A 22,482-nucleotide genomic window follows, 5' to 3' on the forward strand; every position below is an offset into this window, starting at 1 on the left:
GAGCCTCCGTGTGTCCATCATTCAAACCATTTCTCGTAGTTTAACGGGGCCTAACTAAATAGTCTGGCCCAATAGTGAAAATTTTATAAATAAAAAATCGATCCAGTATAAATCCTTCAAACCCTAGCTTTCTTCTTCATACCTCGCAAGAGTCGAGCCTCTGCGTCGCCACCAGGTTCGAATCAAAGCCTTGTTTTCATTATACGAATTCTTCTGGTCGGTGTTATTCTGCATTTTTCAAGATAAAAGTACACATTTGAATTCATTCATTTATTTTTATTGTAATTAACTATCCTGATTATGTCATTTTTGTTGATTTGTTCGCTCTCCGTTCTCGGAAGTGAAATCTTTTATTTTTTTGTGATGAGGGATTATAACGAGTTAAATAGTACACTTTGGCAGCTGGTTTTGTTTATATATGATGACGAATTTTTTTCATTTGTATTCCGTAAAAATGAATTTTCGGAGTCTGTCAGAAAATAAATCGATGGAACCGACTTGTTTTTGGATATGGTTGATTTAATTTAAACCCAAGCTGCTCTTTAGCATCTCTCTACTTGGAAATGTTTTTTTGTCCATGGACAATTTTTTTAGTGCTGTATCTTATCTTATATTGTGCCTTTGTGAGACGTGGCCTAAGGTTGCTCGTGCACGGATGGTCGTGGTCCACGGGCAGATCAAATGAACTAGGGGTGGTCGTGGCTCGGTTTTGGTTGTTTCGGGTGAATCATGCACGCCCGTGTTCATGGGGCTGAGGACCACAGTTAGATCAGTCCAGGAGGGTTTAGTCGTGGTCTAGGAAGGTCTGGTTTGGGTCTGGTCTGGGCTGATTCGGTGTAGGGTCGAGTTTTTGGCTTGAACATGTAGTTAGGGTTTTTGGTTTTTGGTGCAGAATTTCCAGCAGCTTGCAAGGGGTTTTATGTTAGTGTATGGTTCGAATTGTATATATATGTGTGTGTATGTATTTTCGGTCAGCATTAGTAATTGTTAAAAAAAATTCATTAGTATTTCAGTAGTAGATGTTTCAGTATTTTTGTCATTTTTATTATTTTAATGAGTTTAAACAAAGTTTTTTAATTTTATTTTATCCTGTTATAATCATATAATTTATATCGAAATAGAAATTGCCAAAACCTAGAAACTTGAAGGGAAGTCTATGCGGTGATCGAGGAGGACATAACGATTCTGGTGAATAAATTTTTCCTTTTTAGTTCTTTGGCCAAATCTCTTGTCTTGCCCATCTGGTGAGCAAAATTTTCATTGTACTGTAAATTTGAACCGCAGTCAATTATATACAGGTGTTGGTTTTATGTTAGTGTATGGTTCGAATTGTATATATATGTGTATGTATTTTCGGTCAGCATTAGTCATTGTTTTAAAAAAATTCATTAGTATTTTAGTAGTAGATGTTTCAGTATTTTTGTCGTTTTTATTATTTTAATGAGTTGAAACGAAGTTTTTTAATTTTATTCTATCTTTTTATAATCATATAATTTATATTGAAATAGAAATTGCCAAAACCTAGAAACGTGAAGGGAAGTCTCTGCGGTGATCGAGGTGGACATAACGATTCTGGTGAGTAATTTTTTCCTTTTTAGTTCTTTGGCCAAATCTCTCATCTTGCCCATCTGGTGAGCAAAATTTTTGTTGTACTGTAAATTCACACAGTGTTCTGCCATTTTTTCAATATATGACTTTGATTTATGCAGTTTCGTCGAGTAATTCATGTAGTGAATTGAATTAAGGTGCTCCAACTTATGTTTTCTTTTTGTAAGCAAGTAATTTCACCCACATTTACGCATAGTAGTTGTATCAGACACTTTTAGGTTTGTTTATTTTCTTTTAATCAATTTTTTGATTTATTATAATGCAGTAAGATTGAATCTTAATAGACTAATTTAAAGCTAAAACCACTAGAAAATCCCTAATTTTCTAATTTTGCAGATTTGAAAAATGGCTCGCAGAGGAACTCGTCGTCGCACAAGAGTCCGTCGTACCCAAGCCCGTGAAGTGTCGTCGATTATACCGGAAGAGGATTATTAGTTGGGCAAACTATCCGTCTGGTGGGATATTGAAAATTGTCATGTCCCAAAGACCTAAAAGCCTCCGGTCTATATACTATTACTTGTAATATCATACTAGCCCTAAGAAGTTGGGTCATCAGGGAGAAATCTCCATATACTTGTATGGAAATTGTGCTAAGTTGTTCCCCAAATTTGAAAGGGCGATGACCTCCAATGGGGTGCAACTTATTCATGTGACTCCTGGTATGGGTATTTTTTTAAAGTGGATTTATTGGTGATATTGTTGTTTATTTATTCTTTAATTTAACATAGGGGAAGATGCTGCCGTCAAACGTATGATGATTGATATGATATTTTGGGCACTTGAAAATCCTACTCCCGCGACTTACCTACTCATGTCAGGAGACAGTGATTTCATGCATGTACTGAAGACACTGTACAAGGAGAAGTACAAAGTTATGATAGCGTGCCGAGAAAATAATCGTCTCGATAATCCACCGATCATATCAACTACATGGGGTTTAAATAGCTTATTAAGAGGAGAGATTCCCATACGATGTTAATTTTATTTTTGAAATTGGTGTTGTAAGGTTACATTTTATTTTTTTCCCTGTGGTTTTTCTTGATGGAATGGGAAAATAGAGGAGCTGCTATGTATGAACTAATTCATATAGGACATGACAACCTTATAGAGGAAATCAATCAGTTGGAAGGAGATTCTACCACTATTCAAGGCTTGTATGTTTTTAGATATATATTCTCTTCTTCCACTTGGCTTTTTCTGTTTTCCCTTTGTTGCATTAATTTGCCATACAGCACCCTTCGTTTGTTAACTGATAGGCCACACTATGCTAACCCCCTAACAACTCATCAAGTCAAATGAGGATAAGGGAAAGTGCATCTTCTCCATTTTCTCATTATCAAGGTTACCAAATACAAATTAATTTTTTGTGGTGTGATTATTATTGCTTGGTGTTGTCATCATATTTCAGTATATGAGGAAACAGCTGGACTAATGGTGAATGATCATGTTCTTTGAATAATGTCAAGTGACTAACTCCTAGATTTTAAGATGTTTGTTTGTTTTTTTGTCAACTTGCCAAAGCTTCACCCATAAACTTTACACAGCCTTAATCTATGGAATTGGGTCTAGAACATAGTTGTAGAAAACATGCGCCTACCCGCCTTGGTAACCACCCTTCTGTATTTTGAGTGAAGGCTGGCCCAACCTCTCTATTTTTAAACAAAAATGGGCTGTAAATCCTAGAGCTGAATGTTGATTTAGAAAAAAAAGCCCCGAGCATAAGCGTAAAAAATAAGAAGAAGAAGCGCAACAACGACAACGAAGGGTCTCCAAATCATCAAACAAACAAAGAATCATTTTTGTTGATGAATTTTCTCTCTGGTAAGCTTAATTATTTCAAAAGTAATATTTTTGTCATATAATGATATAGTGTATAAATATGTTTTTTAAAATTAATCACGCGCCTTTCTTCAATAAGGCACACCTCGCCTTGCGCCTAAGGTTCCAAGAGCTCTTTGCACCTTGGTGTGCGCACCTAACAACTATGGCCTAGAAATTTTTGGAAATATAGTTGATGGTATCTAGGTTTGTGAACCTTTTCTAATTACAAAATGTGGCTCTCTTAAAGAGCAGTTGTTCTTTCTTTATCGTTCTGTCTGTGAATGTCACGTCATGGTGTCTCTTTCATTTCTTGGGGTCAAACACTCAATGCAGAGGCCTATAAAAACAATCGCTCTAAAATCTTGTGATGTTTATATTCCTCGTGGTGTATTTGTCCCCGCACTTGACAAAGATACTCTTTGGGAATCTCAGCCTGAGAAAATAGGGCTTTGTTATTTATGTGACTTTTATTATTTTATTTTAGATTCAAAATTGTTTTGATGCACAAGTAAAATTTTTGTTTCTTGATGCACCCTCGATAATCTAGTCTGGTACACTTGACTGCAGGAGAGTGAGATCTTTTGACATGTGGTGACTTGTATGCGGTGAATTTGACTGAAATATTGTCTGTAGAAACTGAATATTATCCCGACGAAATTCTATTGATAAGTTAATTAGCCTTTTTTTTAATATACTTTGGCAGTAATGTCTTTGCAAACTGCATTTGAGAAAAGTTTGATGCAACATCATGTTGCACTTCCACCTGATGCTATGGGGAAGATAACCTACACTGCGCTTGCTGGTCAGTGTTCATTGAAGGTTTGGTCCCTTGCCAAACTGCACGGTAGGCGCATATGAATATCCTGTTGTCTTTTTCATTGCAGAAGAAATACTCAAAGTCTAATTGATTTGAACTCTTATCTTGATAGATTAGGATCACATCACTAATGCATTGAGTGTTTTTCTTCTGCAAGACATTGTCACTGAGCTTGAGTTTCAAGGCATAAACAAGAAATTTGCCATGCTGTAGGCAACCCTTTTCAGTTGAGGATTATTTTTTAACATGGGTTACGTGGCAGGTTCAATATAATAAGCATACTTATTGCAAACTTGGCCACTGCGAACTCCTAGGCCTGTGGCTTCAAAGATTGCTCTGCTGATACTCATCTCTTGAATGGACGGACAGATGACCAATATTTCTAGTAATATACCTTTTCCAATTTTTGTGATTTGTTGCACATACTTTTTGCCACTCAGCGTGTTCTTGACACTCTATCCCCCACTGTGCTTGGTGGTAGCTGTGAATTTTGTCGTGGAAAAACAGACACACACACACACACACAAATTGATCGTGCATGCTGTTGATGAGAAAGATTTCTTCTTTTTATCGTTGGTCAACTGTTCATAGAAGTGTTGTTATTCAATTTCCAATACATGAAGTATCCTCTGCTATTACTGCCTCAAAATCATTTCTTCTGCTCAAGCTTCACCAATTTGTTGCTTTCAGCTGGAGTAGAGTTTCATCTGGGTGGATCATGTACGTATGATGATGCTAAGTGTCACTTCATTTCCATTTCTAGTATTGTTGATTTAGATGTTCTTCGTTGGTCACTTGATATACAGTCATCAATACAAGTCATTTGATGGATTAGGGTTCGTAATGATTGGAAATCATATGCATGTACACAGCTATGAATGTCGATCTTCTGAAGCCCTTCAAACTGCTATAGGGACCGACACTTGCCATGCCATACTTCATATTTTTACATAAATTTTCATTGTTTATTCTATGCGTTGATCTATCTACCTCTTGTCTATACAATTCTTATCTTCTTTTGAATGCCCAAGAAATTACCGTTGCTGAATACTTCAGTGATATGGCTACCATGGTATCATGTTTCCTTTTTTGTTTGTTCATTTTTACTCAATTATTTGCACGCATTTGTTTAATTCAGGAAGTTAACCACCTACTATTTTTTCAGTAAAGTTAATTATAGGAATATCACTTAATTAATGTGAGGAAGTCATTTTTTTCAGAATAAAAAAGCAGTCAATGTTGATTTTTCTAATCCTTTCACGCTGTTAATCATTGATTCCAAGTTATTTTTGTTCTTTGTCGATCTTTACCGGTCGAATAGTAGATACTATTAATCAAGAGTTGAGTTTTTTTTCCCTTCTCCGCAAACCTTTATATACTCTCAAACCTTCACAAATTACAAGATTTGTTTTCTTTTTTTTTTAGCTTCAACAAGTAAAGATAAAGCTTGAAATAATATTTAGTTTCAGTATATAATTTTAGATGAAGATGGAATTCCACAATTGTTTAATGTGTTTTTATTTATTAAATTTAATCAGAAATAATGGAATAGTTTGCTCTCGTCGTATGTCTCGATCACTCGTTTGAAATTTGATTGTATCCCAAGCTCAATCCTACCTTCAATTTATTTAGTTGTAAAATTTATATTAGCATAGAAAATCGATTTATATTAGCACCTTGTCAAAATGTAAGCATAGAAAATCGATTTATGTTTTAATATAATTTAAATTTTTTTGACTAATGCGTAAATTCATACGAGAGAAAAAAATACCAGAGGACACCACAAAACAAATAAACAAGGTCATATGAGAATAACGGGGTGGGGTTTCCGAGCAGAAAGGAGGTCATATTTCTCGATGATCATTCCTCTGCCTTTTCCTTTTAGGAAGCACCTTCTTTCCGTGGCGATGACGACTATGCGTGTGATCAGAGTGTAGGGAGATCTGGTGATTCAAAATCTCGCAAATGGTTTCCTGCGATATTGTATAAGGTTGTATTAAAGCTAAACTTAGTTTATTTCGCAGATAGAGAAATAAAGATGAGGTACCGTAGAGTATTGCTTGGCGTATTCCAGAACACATTTGCCATATGGATCTCGTAGGACTCTGGAGAAATCAGGACTGCTTATTATCTCATTGGCGATTTGAGGTATGTATTCTTCTTTGTATTGCTTCATCAATTCCAATACTACCGCGGATGCATATCTGTTGATCGACAGCGAAGCGAAAGCACCCGTCAGTCGAGCTACTATCCTAGCTCCAACCACATCCCGCATCTCAGATGATGCTATTACGAAGACCAACACACGAGACCTGGAACCAGAAAAATGTTGGGTTCTTCTGGATTTTATACGCAAACTTGCAAGAGGGATAAGAAAAGGAATGGTGTATGCCGTATGCATACCCAAATCGATCATGAGACAGATGATGTGCATTTGATATTATTTCTGACAGAATCCGTGGTCGGCATTCCAGTAGAAACCCTTTTGAACAGAAGACTTTGAGTAGGAAGGATCCGTTTTCATTGGTGGCGATTTCGAGAAAATTATCAGTGATCACATCGTCTATTGGCTGCGCAAACACAAGTACTGTTACAGATATGGTAAATTCGAAAAAATAGAATGAAATTCAGTAATGGTCACTTGAGTTTCTTCTGTAGGGAAGACATGGAAGCAATAGCCGATAACGCCAGAACCGAAACCATCCTTCAGGAGTGGGAGAGTGAGGGGGAACCGAAGACGGATATCATACGAGATATTTGCTCAGGTGTCCTGAGACACGGGAGAAATTTCTTCATGGACTCAGATCTGAAAAGAAACACGAAAATCCAGAAATCGAATTATTACAGTGCATATAAATTAGGAGCAGTTGTAAGTAAACATACCCTCGAGGGTCGAGACAGAGAGCCTTGAGTAAATTGACATTAGCAGTTACCGAAGAAACCAACTTGTTCATCTGTTGTTCGTCGCAGACTTTGGCGAGCTTTACAATGACACGGCTACCGTACCCATCGAACATCAACATACATACCTGATCTTTCACCTCTGAAAAGATCATCCGGATGTCTTTCGGTTTCCTTCTTTCGAGTACCTCACACAAGAAGCTGCTGCGGCCATGATCCATTGCTTTCCAAAACACCTTGCCCTTAAAATCTTCCAAAAAATAAAATTTATTCATCGTAAATCTATGAAACCGATCGATTTCCGGCTAAGTGGGGGAATTCGGTAGAGAACTCCTAGGGTTTCTACTTTTTTTTTTTTTTACCCTTCGTTTGAGACCCAAATTCATAAAATTTATTCAATACCCCAACTAAACTGAAATATTATTATTTATTATTAATTTGTGTGCATTGCCGAATCAATTATTAACAAAAAATTCATAATATTAATATTATCCTCAATAAAACTCGAATTACAGATTTTTGAATCCAATCATTTCTCACAACTTAGTACTTAAGATTAGTTTGATGCCAAATAAATCGTAATTGAGTCTTTCGTGTAAATGTTAATTTTTTTTTTTTACTTTTCCAATTTATTTAATTCCTAAAGCAATTATTTATCTCACATTAATATTTTGTCTTTTATATCAAGGCAACACAAATATAATTAAAGTAACTATAGTGAACATGATAATAGATATTAGTAATAATTCATTAATATTTATACACAAAAATTCTGTAAATTATTATTTATTAAAGTTGATATATATAATTAAATTCTATATAAGTATCGTTATATATTTTTATTTATTATAGTTAGATAATTAAATTATAAAGAGAGGAATGACCCTCCTTTATATATATATATATAAGTTTAGATATAAGTTGTTGTACTTTATTTATTTAATTTAAAATACACATTTAGATATGTTTTATGCACGCTTCAAAGTTGAAGTAACATTTATAAGTCTTAAATTAGCACTTTTAAAATCCGAATAAAAAAGAAGAAAAACGCTTCCCCAATCCCATAGTTCACGTGAAGAAAAAGAAATTGAGAAAAAAAAAAAGGAGAGGTAATCTAGGGTTTATCCCTCGATAGCCAGGATCGTTCTATTAGGCTAACATATCTTACTCAATATTTGTTCAATCTTGCCATTTCATTGTAATCTTCTCGTTTAGGATAGTTAGAACAATTAGAATATTTACTGTATATTCTTGTAATATTCTAATTAGGTATAGTTAACTATTTTAGAATTCTATAGGTGTATATATTCGTGTATCATTCAATTAATGGAATACGATTCCTTTCAATATCTTTATGGTATCAGAGCATCAAGCTCAAGCTCCAATTAAATTTTAACAACCACAGCTTGTCACCGTTGCACCACACACAAAACCCATAGCCTCTCTTTTGCTTTCTTCTACAGCCCAACAGCTCATACGATGTCTTCACCGCCTCATGACTCTTTTTCTGAAGTCACTCACACTATCAGTACAAATGCTAATATTACAACATCACGTCCAATCATATCATTTAATGTTGCTGCACAAGCTCCATTGAATTTGACAGCCTCAAATTACCTCTCATGGCGCCTACAGCTTACTACTCTTCTCACCAGGTACGATCTGCTCGAATTAGTTGATGGCACTCACCCGTATCCTGAGCAGATTGTCACGGTCAATGGTGTTTCCACTGCCAACCCAGCACATCATGCATGGATATGTCAAGATCAACTCATTTTTGAATGATATTATGGATTCGTTATCTCCTTCATTAAACTGTTCATCGTGACTGCCCGGACATCTTCAGATGCTTGGTCCACTTTTGCTCACACCTATGGCAAACCAACTCGTGGTCGCGTAACTCAACTGAAAACACAAATCAGTCACCCGATGACGGGATCCCAGACAATCACTGAATTTTTGCAAAATGTCAAAACAAAAGCAGTTGAACTTGCCTTGATGAATGCTCTCGTGATATTGAAGATCTTACTATTAAAATTCTCGAGGGCCTTGACGATGAATACAGAGAACTAGCCAGAGCCATACAAGCACGAGAGACAGCCATTTCTTTTGAAGAAATGCATGAAAAACTTCTCAATCTTGAAGCTTTTCTCGCTGCAAAAAAGGACACACACATCCATCTTCCGGCCGCTGCCAACACTGTCGCAAAGGCTGCCACATCGCACAAGCCTAACTACCGCGCTTCCAGCCAGTCTCACACGACTTACTTTCGATCTCCGGGTGCATGGACTCCTCACCCATCGCAACTGCCAACTCAACATCCTCCTCGCCCTTACCTCGGGCGCTGTCAATTGTGTGATGAGCAAGGACGCTCTGCCAAGAGATGTCCCAATCTAAAATACCTTCCGTGGCAAAATTCTACACAATTGCAGCCTCCATCCAAGATGTCACATGCTCGTCCTCAAGCCAATGCTGCCGCCCACCCCTCAGCTTAATCTGACTGGATTCTAGACTCAGGCGCAACACATCACGACCACAGATCTTGCTAACCTTTCTCTTCACTCTCCTTATACAGGGTCTGATGATGTAGTAGTTGGTGATGGAGCAGGTTTGAAAATAACACACACGCGTTCTCTTTCTCCACCATACAATTCTTCATCCTTTAACTTTCCTAATGCTCTTTGTGTCCCATCAATGCACAAAAACATGTTATATGTTTCCCAACTATGTACCACTAATAATGTCATTGTTGTTTTTACCCCGACCCACTTTCAGGTGAAGGATTCCCGTACGAGGGCCATCCTCCATCAAGGACCACTTAAAGAAATCATCTACTGTTGGTCTCCGTCTTCGGGAGCGTCAACATCACCACTAGCCTTTCCGCTGTCTCGTTTGCATTTTTCTCTATGGCATAATCGTCTAGATCATCCTTCAAATAAAATCATGTGTCATTTGTTATCGTCTAAGTCAGTGTCTTTCTCCCCTAGGCAGTCAATCAATTTCAATTGTAATTCTTGTCACTGCAATAAAAGTCATAAATTACCTTTTCATGATTCATCTCTTACCTCTGACTCTCCACTTGAATTGGTTTTTTCGGATGTATGGACCTCTCCGATTGTATCTTATGATGGTTAAAAACAATATGTCATTTTTATTGATAATTACACCAAATATATTTGACTTTATCCTCTCAAACGTAAATCTGATGTCCTCCCCGTATTTAAATGCTTCAAATCACTTGTCGAAAAACGATTCAACAAACCACTCATCACTCTCTATACAGACAATGGTGGAGAATACATTGCCCTCAAAGCTTTCCTTCAGACTCATGGTATATCACACCTGACCACCCCCCCCCCCCCCCCCCACCACACACACACACACACACACACACACACACACACACCAGAACATAACGGTTTTTCAGAACGCCGACACCGCCACATTGTAGAAACAGGTTCCAACTTACTCCATCAAGCTTTCCTTTCTTCCTCATTTTCGCCATTTGCCTTTGCCGCTGCCGTTTACCTTATTAACCGTATGACCAAACACAATCTCTCCATGAAGTCATCCTTTGAGTGTCTCTATCGCACTCTTCCTAACCTCTCTCGACTCCATGTACTTGAGTGTCTTTGTTATCCCTGGCTACGCCCATAGACGTCCCACAAATTGGAGTCTCGATCACTTCCATGTGTCTTTCTTGGTTACTCCCTCACTCAAAGTGCATACTTGCGTTATGAGATGTCCTCCCATAAAATCTATGTCTCTCGTCATGTTGATTTTGTCGAGTCAGAGTTTCCGTTTCACTCTTCCTCTCTGGCTAGTGCTTCTTCCCAAGGTGGAGCACAAGATATGCCACCATTTGTGGTGGTTCCGGAGGCTATCGTGCCTGGTAGCCCTTCACCACCCAACCCATCTCCGAATCCCACTAGCTTGCTCGCACCTCCGTCCTCTCACCCACCCTCACCTGATAAAGCTTCTACAAACTCCTCACGTGTCACCACCCAACCTAATTCTCATCTCAGCGAACCACATGTTCGACCACCCCCCCTGGTCACAACACAACATCTTTAAACCAAACCCAAATTATAGTCTCACCACTACTACCCTCCCTACTGGCTCTGAACCTACCTCTCACACCTAAGCCTTCAAAGACCCATCATGGTTTGCTGCTATGTCCGAAGAATTTGATGTTCTTCTTCGCAATGGCACATGGGACTTGGTTTCTCCCGATCCATCTCAGAATCTGGTTGGTTGCAAATGGGTTTTTCGTATTAAACGAAAACCTGATGGATCAGTTGATCGCTACAAGGCTCGACTTGTTGCCAAGGGTTTCCACCAACGCCCTGGATTGACTATCATGAAACCTTTAGCCCAGTGGCTAAACCAACAATGGTTTGTGTCCTTCTATCTTTAGCTGTCTCTCGTGGTTGGTCTCTTCGTCAAATGGACGTTAATAATGCATTCCTTCATGGACATTTGGATGAGGTGGTTTACATGGCTCAGTCTCCTGGTTTTTTTGCTCCCGATTTGCCCTCCCACGTGTGCAGGCTCCGTCGAGCCATATATGGCTTTATACAGACACCTTGGGCTTGGTACAATAAACTTTGTCGCTTTTTTCTTGATGTTGGATTTACAAATTCCAAATCTGACACCTCAATTTTCATCTATCATCGCTCAACCACCACTATGTAACTCCTTGTGTATGTTGATGATTTGATCCTAACAGGAAACGATGATTTGGTCATTCAAAATTTTGTTAATAAGTTGGGTTCTTGCTTTTCCATCAAGGATCTGGGCCACCTATCCTATTTCCTTGGTGTCGAGGTTGCTTGTTGTCATGGGGACCTCCGCCTTCCTTAGCAGAAATGTCTACTAGATATTCTTGGAAATGGACACTTCCAATCCCGTCCAAACGCCTCTGGCCAACTCTTCCTCCTTGTGCCTTCATGACGGATCACCGCTCGCTGATGCCACACTCTATCGTCAAGCAGTCGGTAGTTTACAATACTTGCTCATCAGTCGTCCTAACATTGTCTTTGACGTAAACAATTTGTCCTAGTTTATGCATGCTCCCATAACCACTCACTGGGGTGCCGTTAAGTGCCTTCTTCTATATCTAAATGGTACAAGAACCTATGGCATTCGATTGCAGCGACATGACTCATTGTCCCTTCACCCTTTCTGTGATGTCGACTGGGTAGGTAATCCAGATGATCGGACGTCTACAGGTGCCTATGTTGTCTTTCTTGGTCCTAACCCCATCTCTTGGAGTTCAAAGAAACAACGATCAATTGCTCGATCTTCCACGGAGGCTGAATATAGGGCCATTGCCTCTGCTGCTGCAGAAATTCAATGGATTCGTTCTCTTCTTGATGAACTTGGTGTCTCTGTCAGCTCCCCACCGACTCTTTATAGCGACAACATTGGTGCTACGTACTTATGTTCAAACCCGGTATTTCATTCTCGCATGAGGCACATTTATTTGGACTATCATTTCGTTCGAGAACTCTTGCAAAGTGGAAATCTCTGAGTATCTCATGTCTCGTCTGCCGACCAGCTGGCCGATGCACTCACCAAACCACTCTCTCGCTATTGGCTCAGGGACCTTTCTGTCAAGATTGGTGTCACCGTTGGAGCACCAACTTGAGGGGGCCTATTAGGCTAACATATCTTACTCAATATTTGTTCAATCTTGCCATTTCCTTGTAATCTTCTCATTTAGGATAGTTAGAACAATTAAAATATTTACTGTATATTCTTATAATCTTCTAATTAAGTAGTTAACTATTTTTGAATTCTACAGGTATATATATTCGTGTATAATTCAATTAATGGAATACGATTGTTGCGTGTTTTCTTAATTGCTCGCAAGCGCACAACGTCAAGTTATAGTAAAATGTATTTTTGAATAAAAGTGTCGATCCCACGAGGAGTGTGAACTAAAATTATATCAATGCTTGTAATTAAAATAGTCTCAACTTTATTTAGAAAAATTAAAAGAGATTTGGTTTACTTAAACGAATTAATTGAAAAACAAATAAATAATCAAATCACTGAGTTGAGAAATAACAATGAGAGAAAATATCTAGAGAAATGATTTCACCAAGTTTCCACGATAATTATTCCCAATTTAATTTATATTCATGAATTCCAATTATTTAATGACTAAGAACACTTAATTATTTTATTCCCCTTTTCCCAAGTGACGAATAAAATGTATCAATCAAACTTTGATTCAATTATTCCTAATAAAATCTAAGTTTAATTGATAAAGGCAAACTATGTTCTTACCTAAGCCTCGCTAAAGTTATACGCCTTCCGAACGATATAAACATTCAACGATGTGACACTAATGATCAATAATTCTAGCCCCTCTCCCGAGTTGTAGAATTAATCAAACAACACACAATTTATGGCCAGTAAATTGCAGTAGAATAAACACAAAGAAACACAATTAAACGAGAAAGAATTCAGTCATATAAAAACCGAGCCAAATTATCGTATCCACAAAGCTACATCATCCTCTAAAATAGAAAATTAGTTCATGACGAAATCTAAATAAAAACAACGCATGTTCAAAGTTTTAGACATCGAAATACGAGAAAATATAAAAATGGAAGAACAGAATAGCAAATCCGAAGTGTCGTCTCTGTCCCCAGATTCGTCGTTCTTCGTATTTGCAATCGATTTTCGCGCTCGTGATCGTATTATCGTGTTTGCTCCTGCTCTTCTCTCTGTATTTCTCCAAAAAATGGCGTCCTTTTATTCTGAACCCTCGGTTTCCTCTTTATTCTACACTCTGGGCCGTAAGTCGAAGCCCATTTAATCTTGTCTCGCCGCCATTAGCGCCGCGGTGCTGAGTAAGTGGCGCCCGTCAATTATGAAGGTTGGCGCCGCGGCGCTTGTTCCTTAGCGCCTAAGCGCTTGACTCTCGGCTTTTAGCGCCGCGGCGTGTGTAGGTAGCGCCTCGGCGCTTATAATTCGGCACTGATGCGCCACGGCGCCTCTAAGGCAGCGCCTAGGCGCTTGTGTTTCGCAAAAATGAGTGCTGTGGTGCTAGTTTTGGCGCTGCAGCTCTTGTCTATCGCAGTTTCACGCTAAAAAACATCTATAATTGCTCCAAACCATCAACTAGTTGTATATCCCGTGCACGACACAAAAAAAAACAAAAACCACGCGTAATTCTGTTCGAAACCAGCATAGATAAAAAGGATTAACATATAAATTAAGTGCAATTCTTGCACTTATCAAACCCTCCAAACTTGAACTTTTGCTAGTCCCGAGCAAAATAAAAGTAAAAATAGGAATTCAGATTTAAGCAAGAAAGTAATGCTGACAACTATAGTCATGGATATGCAAAATGTGACAGTGGCATCAGATGTATTTATTTTCATGTGTTTCGTATTTACTCGAGAGTCACGTACGTATGTGATGTGTCAATGTTTATTTACCTCATCGAATACGCAAATAGATTCACAATGCCTAATCGCCTTATAAACCTAAGAAGTCCTCAACTCGGTGCAACTCACACTTCATTAACATACACATTTACTTACACATATCAAAAGGACTATATTGGTGATTATTTGGCTCAAAAGATAGTCAACAAGTATACCAAAGATGAAGTCACACAATGAGATGCTTGCATGCAAATGATTAAAGTCTATACTCGTTAACCATGTTTATCAGGTATCTATAAGCTTGACTTGAACAACTTTTATCCACTGGTATATTGGATAAATGTGACAAGGTTAATTGGTCTTGTAGGCTTGTATCGTTAGGCTACGGCTCATGGCTACAACAAAGGTATGGAGATCAAAATTTGAGAGAAATACTTGAACTTCATCAATTTCACTCATTTTCAATCTCTTTTCATTGACCATCCACTTATTGTTTTCTTCTCATTCATATCCTCATTCCCCGTATATTTTCCTTTTCACCACTATTGATTCACACATTTTTTTTTCTTTCACTCTTTTTTCCACGTTAAATTTTTTTTTCTTTCCTTTCAAGGAGTACTTGAATCATTACAGTACTAATGAACTTATTTCTCTCAAAATTGGGTCGGATAATAAGTGTATACGCTTCATTAGGTAGTTGTTGTGGGATGTAGAATAGATACAAGTGAGGGCTATTGTGTTTCATTGACACACATCACTTGATTTTTAAATAAGCTCAAAATGGGACACTAGGGATATTTCATGTTCATTTGGTAGGCTCGAAGGCTCAAAACAGCTTCAAAGATTGCCTAAATCATTCCTATGTCACATATTATCCGTATTTCGCCTCGAAAAGTGTTCAAGAAAGTTCTAGATCTCCGTCAATCCATTAGTCAACTCATACAAACCAGTCACATGCAATTTTCAATCAAAATGATATATGAAATAGGTGCACGAAGAAAAGACAAGTATCTCAATCTACTCGAGGCTCAATGGGCTAACAATTGATAATGAATAAAGAAGGAAGGCCCAAAGACATTGAGAAAAATTGCCTAGATCATCTCTGTGTTCGCAAAAGTGTCAGTCATTGTCGTGCGAGAATTACTAAAAATCAGACTTCTCTCGTTTACTGAGCATCGCAGGCACGCAAATTGTTTCTAAGCACCGATAATATCAACAAACATGACAGTGCAATAAAATGTGACTCCCACGTAATCACGAATACATTCATGCTTCAGACTCACGATTTTATTCTCATCATTGGCCTCACGATAACTTATCCATCATGCAATAAAATTTTTTTTTATTATTTTTATTTATTTTTTTTTTAAAGAAGTGCAAGGAATAACTGATCAAGCAATTCATAGAAAGTAAAACAGAGTGAACGATAGTGGACGGAGTGAACGATAGTGTACGACACCCCCCCCCCCCCCAAACTTAAGTACATGCATTGTCCCCAATGTACAGTAATAAGATAAGAAAATTATGGGAACAAGTACCTCATACAGCGCTTTTCAGGAATCGGTGTCCTCGCCTGACATCTCAGTAACCTCGTCATCATAATACTCCTCATCATCCTCGATAGGTATATGTGAAAATGCCGGTGGCTGAGGAAATGCGGCTGCAGGATATTGCTGTGCAAGAACCTGATTAAAATCGTGCACATAGTCCATGTGCTCTTGTGTCATCCGCCACTGTCGCCTCGTAGCACGCTCGATGTCATCGAGACACTCGTGCGCTGTCTGTCCCCTCCCTGCACGTGCCTGTGGGACGGGAGGTGGCTGCGCTTAACTCCCTGAAGCCTCTCCCGGAGCACTCATAATCTGTCTCTGTCTCCGATCCCGCGGGAGTCTAGCAACCAGTGAGATGTCGCCTTTTGTATGCAATAAGGCCTCGCTATCATCCCACACAACCCCTGCTAGCCGACATAGATCAGTAATGGTAGAGGAGTGTGGCATACTCACAGTGGAAGTGCCCCGAGAAGCGTGCAAGTTCGAAGTCATAATCACGCGGCCCGCATCAACTGTCCTGCCGGTGATGATACAGTAAACCAAGGTTGCCTTCGATTTTGTCACATTAAATACGTGACCAGATGGCATTAATCGCGAGGCGACGAAGTGGTACCAGTTGTATGCCTCCCTCTTCATGGACGTCACAGGGAATGTGACTGGGGCTCGTTGATTATTCAGTTTCCAAACCGTGCCCGACTCACATAGTGTGGTAATGACCGTCTTGTAAGGGTAGGCTTCCCGCATGAATAGTGTGTACCCATCTGTTTCGTAGTCTAGCATCGAATACAGCTAATTAATTGTTGTGCTATCGAAGGCAACCATTCGCCCCCGCACCTTCACTTGATAACTCTCGTGTTTGACCTTTAGATTAGCATATAATTCCTGCACAAGGGCGATCACGGCGTCTGTCGACGGTTTCAAAAACTCAGCCCAATGCATATTCCGAGCAACAATTAATGTCGTACAATCCGGGATGCTCTGATCCATCCCTCTTTCTTGCTACATGCTTTTATCTTGTAATTTGGAATAGTTTTCGGCCGCAGCAGCATTTCAGAATCGTCATCTATCAAAAGTCACGGTAGACGACTCGCCCTCCTCAGATTGAATCTGCTTGGTCTTCTTCCTCGGCGGCATATTTTTTTTTTCAATTCAAACAATCCCTATAATTTAGAGCACTTGTCCCCAACAACAATCAATCCAGCAATGAAAGTTCCCACGATATAGCGCCCACAATATTAACACAATAATCAAACAATGCTCCTTTCTAACATGCAATATTCCCAATCCACAACACACAACAACAATCTCACTTAGAACATTTATCGAACACTTTGTTTGCACCAAATCCAAAAACTTATTCCTTTAAATTCTAACAGAATCTTGAAACTCTACAATGCCAAGAACGATTATCTTTTGATAGAGTACCCATGATAGGCTTGTAGTTCCTCCGGTGTTAGCTCGTTGAAGATTTTTTTCAGAAATTTTTGATCCACAAGAAGGTGTAGGGGTACGAAATTTAGGTGAATTTGGATTGAGGGTGATTTGGGTGGTGTGTTGTGGTATTTGGAAGGTGAATTTGTGGATATTTATGGTGGGAGTCGATTTTGGTGGAGTAGTGGAGGAAAGCTGCGACGCCTCTTGCTTAGGTTTTGAAGAAATTGAAGTCTCGGCCTACCCCTTTTTTTTATAAAACACGAACTAGCGCCGCGGCGCTGAGTAAGTAGCGCCGCGGCGCTTAACCTTTGGCTTTCAGCGCCTAGGCGCTGAATATCTAGCGCTGCGGCGCTTAGTCTTCGCATTTTAGCGCAGCGGCGCTCACTTGGCTCGGCTTTTAGCGCTGCGGCGCTTTTTGTATAGCGCCTAGGCGCTATTCAGGTGCAACTCTTGCCAAAACGAGTTCTTTCCTTGCCCTATTTCAACTTGTACCTACATAAAAACGCATAAATCAGTATCTAATCTTCACATGCCAAATTAGATAAAAAGAAAACGTAAAAGAAATTATACTACTGAAAATAAAATAAAAGCAAATAAAGAAAACGAAAGCAATAAGTGATACCGGTTGGGTTGCCTCCCAACTAGCGCTTGGTTTAACTTCGTCTGCTCGACTCAGTTCTGCCTCAAGTAGATTTGTCCAGTGAGATATTGTCCATGTTTCGCACTTCGTCTCCAAAATAGTGTTTCACTCGCTGACCATTCACCTTAAACGTTCTACCATCATTGCATTTGAGTTCCATTGCTCCGTATGGTTGCACTGCCTCCACTATAAACGGTCCTGACCACCTTGATTTTAACTTTCCTGGAAATAGTCTGAGACGAGAATTATAAAGCAACACATGTTGTCCCGGTTCAAATTTTCTTTGCACAATGATCTTTTCATGCCACTTCTTGGTTTGCTCTTTGTAGATCTTGGCATTCTCATATGCTTCATTTCGAAATTTATCCATCTCATTTAACTGCAGTTTTCGGACATCTCCATAAGCTTTTAAATCAAAGTTTAATTTCTTTACTGCCCAAAATGATCGGTGCTCCAATTCTAGCGGCAAGTGGCATGCTTTCCCAAATACTAGCCTATAGGGAGACATCCCAATAGGCGTCTTGAATGCAGTACGATAAGCCCATAATGCATCATCCAAATTAATGGCCCAATCCCGCCGGTTGGTGTTGACAGTGTTTTCTAGTATTTGTTTAATTTCCTGGTTGGATATTTCAGCTTGTCCATTCGTCTGAGGATGATATGCTAGTGCAACTTTGTGCTTCATACTGTATTTAGCCAAAAGTGATTTGAAAATCCTATTGCAAAAATGCGTAACTTCGTCACTTATGATGGCTCTCGGTGTTCCAAACCTTGTGAAGATGTTCTTATGCACGAATTTAGCTACAACACGAGCGTCATTAGTATTGGTGGCGATTGCTTCCACCCATTTCGAAACATAATCCACAGCTAATAAAATATAAGAATTACCAAAAGAAGGAGAAAAGGGTCACATGAAATCAATGCCCCAAACATCAAAGTTCCACTTCCAAAACATTAGTCTGTGGTAATTCGTGACGCCTGGAGATGTTTCCTAACCTCTGGCATCTATCACCTGATTTTACTAAGGTATAACTATCTTTAAACAAACTAGGCCAATAAAAACCAGATTGCAATACCTTAGCTGCTGTTCGTGACGCTCCAAAATCTCCACCATATGGTGAAGAATGGCATTTCTCCAGAATTTGATGTGTTTCGATACCCTCCACGCATCTCCTAATCACTTGGTCAGCACACCTCTTATACACAAATGGATCATCCCAATAAAAGAAATTGATATCATGGACGAACTTCTTCTTTTGATGATAGCTCAGATCTGGAGAAAGTGTGCCGCAAGACAAAAAATTAGCAATATCAGCAAACCAAGGAAGTACAGAGCTTACCTCGAAGAGCTGCTCATCCGGAAAGGTTTCCTGTATAACTCTCTCTTCTTTCTTCTCCTCCAGCTCCAGTCTTGACAAGTGGTCAGCCACTTGATTTTCAGTTCCTTTCTTATCCTTGACCTCGAAGTCAAATTCTTGTAGTAGCAAAATCCACCTTATCAAGCGTGGTTTTGCATCCTTCTTGGCGAATAGGTAGCGAATAGCTGCATGGTCAGTAAAAACAACTACCTCTGTGCCGATCAAATAGGGCCTGAATTTGTCAAAAGCAAAAACTACTGCAAGCATCTCCTTCTCAGTCGTAGTGTAATTTTGCTGTGCGGCATCCATTGTGCGGCTTGCGTAGTGAATTGCCCTAAACATCTTTTCCCGTCTTTGGCCTAAGACCGCGCCCACTGCATAATCACTAGCATCACACATTAGCTCAAAGGGCTCCTTCCAGTCTGGTACTATCATAATTGGTGCAGTCACTAATGCCTTCTTGATTTTCTCAAACGCCTGCAAACAATCATCATCAAATATAAAAGCAGAATCTTTTTCTAGTAAATTACAGAGGGGTTTAGTGATCTTAGAGAAATCCTTAATAAATCTACGATAAAACCCCGTATGTCCTAGAAAACTCCTTATCCCCTTGATGTTCCTTGGTGGAGGAACTTTTTCAATTGCAACGACTTTAGCTCGGTCCACCTCTAATCCCTTGGAAGACACTTTATGTCCAAGAACAATACCCTCTTGGACCATAAAGTGACACTTCTCCCAATTAAGTACTAAGTTCTTATCCTGGCATCTCTGCAAAACAAGGGATAGGTTATGTAAACAATGATCAAATAAAGAACCAAATACCGAAAAGTCATCCATGAAGACTTCCATTATTTCCTCAACCATATCTGCAAATATGTCCATCATGCACCTCTGGAAAGTGGCAGGTGCATTGCATAGCCCAAACGGCATTCTTCTAAAAGCAAACGTGCCATAGGGACATGTGAACGTAGTCTTCTCCTGATCTTTTGGAGCTATAGCAATTTGGTTATTACCTGAATAGCCATCTAAAAAGCAATAATGACAATAACCAGCAAATCAATCAAACATTTGATCAATAAAGGGCAGTGGAAAATGATCTTTACATGTGGCATTATTTAACTTTCTATAATCAGTACATACGCGCCAGCCAGTTACAGTACGAGTAGATATCAGTTCATCATTTTCATTTCTAACCACAGTTATTCCACCTTTTTTAGGCACAACTTGAACAGGAGACACCCAACTACTATCAGAAATGGCATAAATTACACCAGCATTTAACAATTTTAGCACCTCACCTTTTACAACTTCCTTCATCGCTGGATTCAATCTCCTCTGATGATCCACATAAGGGGTATACGATTACTCCATTAAAATTTTATGCATGCATATAGTAGGGCTAATTCCCCTAATATCAGAAATCGACCATCCTAACGCATTTTTATATTTCCTCAACACCCTCAACAGTTTCTCTTTTTTCTGCACATGTAAGAGAAGAAGAGATGATTACCGGATATGTCGACTTCTCACCTAAAAATGCATAGCACATGTGGCTTGGCAGTTCCTTCAAGTCAGGGGAAGATGGTTTTACCTCAATTTTCTCATTCAACTCTTCAAGCGGTGCATCTTTTCTCCTTTCTTTTTGCAGTGCTTCAAGAGCCACCAGTTGCTCTTTTACTTCCCAATTATCTTCATCAACAGTTCCTGCAGCACCTATCAAACATCTCTCCAAAGGATCCCTAGTTCCTGCACATTCAAGAGACATACATGAGTCTATAATATCAATGCTTTTACAAGTGCTTACCTCATTTGATCCCTTCATGGCGTGATAGATATTAAAAATGACTGCTTCTCCACCAACTCTCAGGGTGAGTTCACTCTTGTGCACATCTATCAATGCCCTTCCAGTTGCCAGAAACGGTCTCCCAAAGATTAATGGAGCATCATGATCCTCTTCCATATCTAAAATCACAAAGTCAGCAGGAAAAATAAATTTATCCACTTTTACCAGTACATCTTCAACGATCCCACGTGGATACGTGAGACTTCTTTCTGCAAGCTGTAAGGTGATAGTGGTAGGTTTGACTTCTCCGAGCTCCAGTTCCCTATAAATAGAAAATGAAATCAAATTAATACTTGCTCCCAAATCACATAAAGCTTTACTACATTTAGAACCACCAATAAATCAAGGAATAGTAAAACTCCCTGGATCTTTTAATTTTTGTGGTAGCTTCTTTTGCAGTATGGCGCTACATTCTTCAGTCAGTTTCACAGTCTCAAACTTCTGCAGATTCCTCTTCTTGGACATCACATCTTTAATAAATTTTGCATAATTCGGCATTTGCTCCAAAGCATCAGCAAATGGTATGTTGATGTGTATCTTCTTAAAAATCTCTAAGAATTTTGCAAACTGATCATCCAAATTCTTCTTTTTGAACCTCTGAGGGTATGGAAGGGCCGGCTTAAATACTGGAGGTTGTTCAACTTCAACTTCAGTCTTGGACTCCTCAGTTTTATTTTCTTTTCTATCCTCAAATTCACTCTCTTCAACAGTCTTCTTCTTGTCCATTTGCTCCGTGGACTTCTGCAACTCCAATTCTTTTCCACTCCTCAAAGTAACTGCCTTGCACTGCTATTTTGGATTAACTTCTGTGTTACTAGGAAATTGACCCCTGTTCTGATCTCTCAAGGCGTTGGCCAACTGCCCAATTTGCGTATCCAAAGATTTCACTGTGGCACCCATATTTCCCATGTGAGTCTCCATATTATCAAGACGAGACTCAGTCCTTGCCATTCTTTTTCCAGATTCAGCAACAAACGTTCCCACTAAATCTTCAAATGAATGCTTTCCTTCCCCCTTTGATGTATTGAACCCCGGTGGAGGATTCAACACATTTTTATTATTCGCATATGAAAAATTTTCATGGTTTCTCAAACCAGGATGATAAGT

At 39.0% G+C, this 22,482-nt stretch overlaps 3 protein-coding genes and 1 long non-coding RNA gene across 7 annotated transcripts; 1 reads left to right on the forward strand and 3 right to left on the reverse strand.

Moving 5' to 3' along the window:
* Window positions 1-5,197, forward strand: LOC142553934 (uncharacterized). 4 transcript variants are annotated; one of them, XR_012822060.1, is made up of 4 exons: window positions 1-175; window positions 641-1,575; window positions 1,965-2,267; window positions 2,337-5,196. It is a non-coding gene; the product is annotated as an uncharacterized LOC142553934 (long non-coding RNA). The 4 variants fall into 4 exon arrangements; XR_012822058.1 differs by having other exon boundaries at window positions 1-1,575; window positions 2,337-4,631; window positions 4,937-5,192; XR_012822057.1 differs by having other exon boundaries at window positions 15-1,575; window positions 2,337-5,197.
* A 737-nt stretch (window positions 5,198-5,934) lies between these two features.
* LOC142552500 (uncharacterized) lies at window positions 5,935-7,007 on the reverse strand. The gene is made up of 4 exons (XM_075662199.1): window positions 6,888-7,007; window positions 6,650-6,816; window positions 6,294-6,558; window positions 5,935-6,219 (listed from the first exon to the last, which is right to left on the reverse strand). The coding sequence occupies exons 3-4, from the start codon at window positions 6,519-6,521 to the stop codon at window positions 6,091-6,093; spliced, it is 357 nt and encodes a 118-aa protein (XP_075518314.1). The 5' UTR covers window positions 6,522-6,558; window positions 6,650-6,816; window positions 6,888-7,007; the 3' UTR covers window positions 5,935-6,090.
* Window positions 7,008-18,217: 11,210 nt separating this feature from the next.
* Window positions 18,218-20,849, reverse strand: LOC142554688 (uncharacterized). Its single transcript, XM_075665357.1, has 6 exons — window positions 20,673-20,849; window positions 20,546-20,557; window positions 19,930-20,009; window positions 19,743-19,848; window positions 19,369-19,628; window positions 18,218-18,860 (listed from the first exon to the last, which is right to left on the reverse strand). Exons 1-6 carry the CDS (start codon window positions 20,847-20,849, stop codon window positions 18,218-18,220), a joined length of 1,278 nt encoding a protein of 425 aa, XP_075521472.1.
* Window positions 20,850-20,973: 124 nt separating this feature from the next.
* Window positions 20,974-22,101, reverse strand: LOC142554689 (uncharacterized). The gene is made up of 2 exons (XM_075665358.1): window positions 21,815-22,101; window positions 20,974-21,637 (listed from the first exon to the last, which is right to left on the reverse strand). Exons 1-2 carry the CDS (start codon window positions 22,099-22,101, stop codon window positions 20,974-20,976), a joined length of 951 nt encoding a protein of 316 aa, XP_075521473.1.
* Window positions 22,102-22,482: the final 381 nt, after the last annotated feature.

Source organism: Primulina tabacum, chromosome 8 (genome assembly GCF_025594145.1).
Source record: "Primulina tabacum isolate GXHZ01 chromosome 8, ASM2559414v2, whole genome shotgun sequence".
NCBI lineage: Eukaryota > Viridiplantae > Streptophyta > Magnoliopsida > Lamiales > Gesneriaceae > Primulina > Primulina tabacum.

Bases quoted from the DNA above. Each gene is read 5' to 3' on its own strand.
- LOC142552500 (XM_075662199.1), bottom strand. From the start codon at position 6,521: ATGCGGGATGTGGTTGGAGCTAGGATAGTAGCTCGACTGACGGGTGCT. The intron at 6,220-6,293 runs GTACCTCATCTT...ACAATATCGCAG, and splicing joins ACGCCAAGCAATACTCTACG to GAAACCATTTGCGAGATTTT.
- LOC142554688 (XM_075665357.1), bottom strand. From the start codon at position 20,849: ATGAAGGAAGTTGTAAAAGGTGAGGTGCTAAAATTGTTAAATGCTGGT. The intron at 19,629-19,742 runs GTAGTTGTTTTT...TTCGAGGTCAAG, and splicing joins CCTATTTGATCGGCACAGAG to GATAAGAAAGGAACTGAAAA. The intron at 18,861-19,368 runs GTGTGCTGACCA...GGCTAAATACAG, and splicing joins GATCCATTTGTGTATAAGAG to TATGAAGCACAAAGTTGCAC.
- LOC142554689 (XM_075665358.1), bottom strand. From the start codon at position 22,101: ATGGACAAGAAGAAGACTGTTGAAGAGAGTGAATTTGAGGATAGAAAA. The intron at 21,638-21,814 runs GTTTGAGACTGT...TTCTATTTATAG, and splicing joins AAGAAGAGGAATCTGCAGAA to GGAACTGGAGCTCGGAGAAG.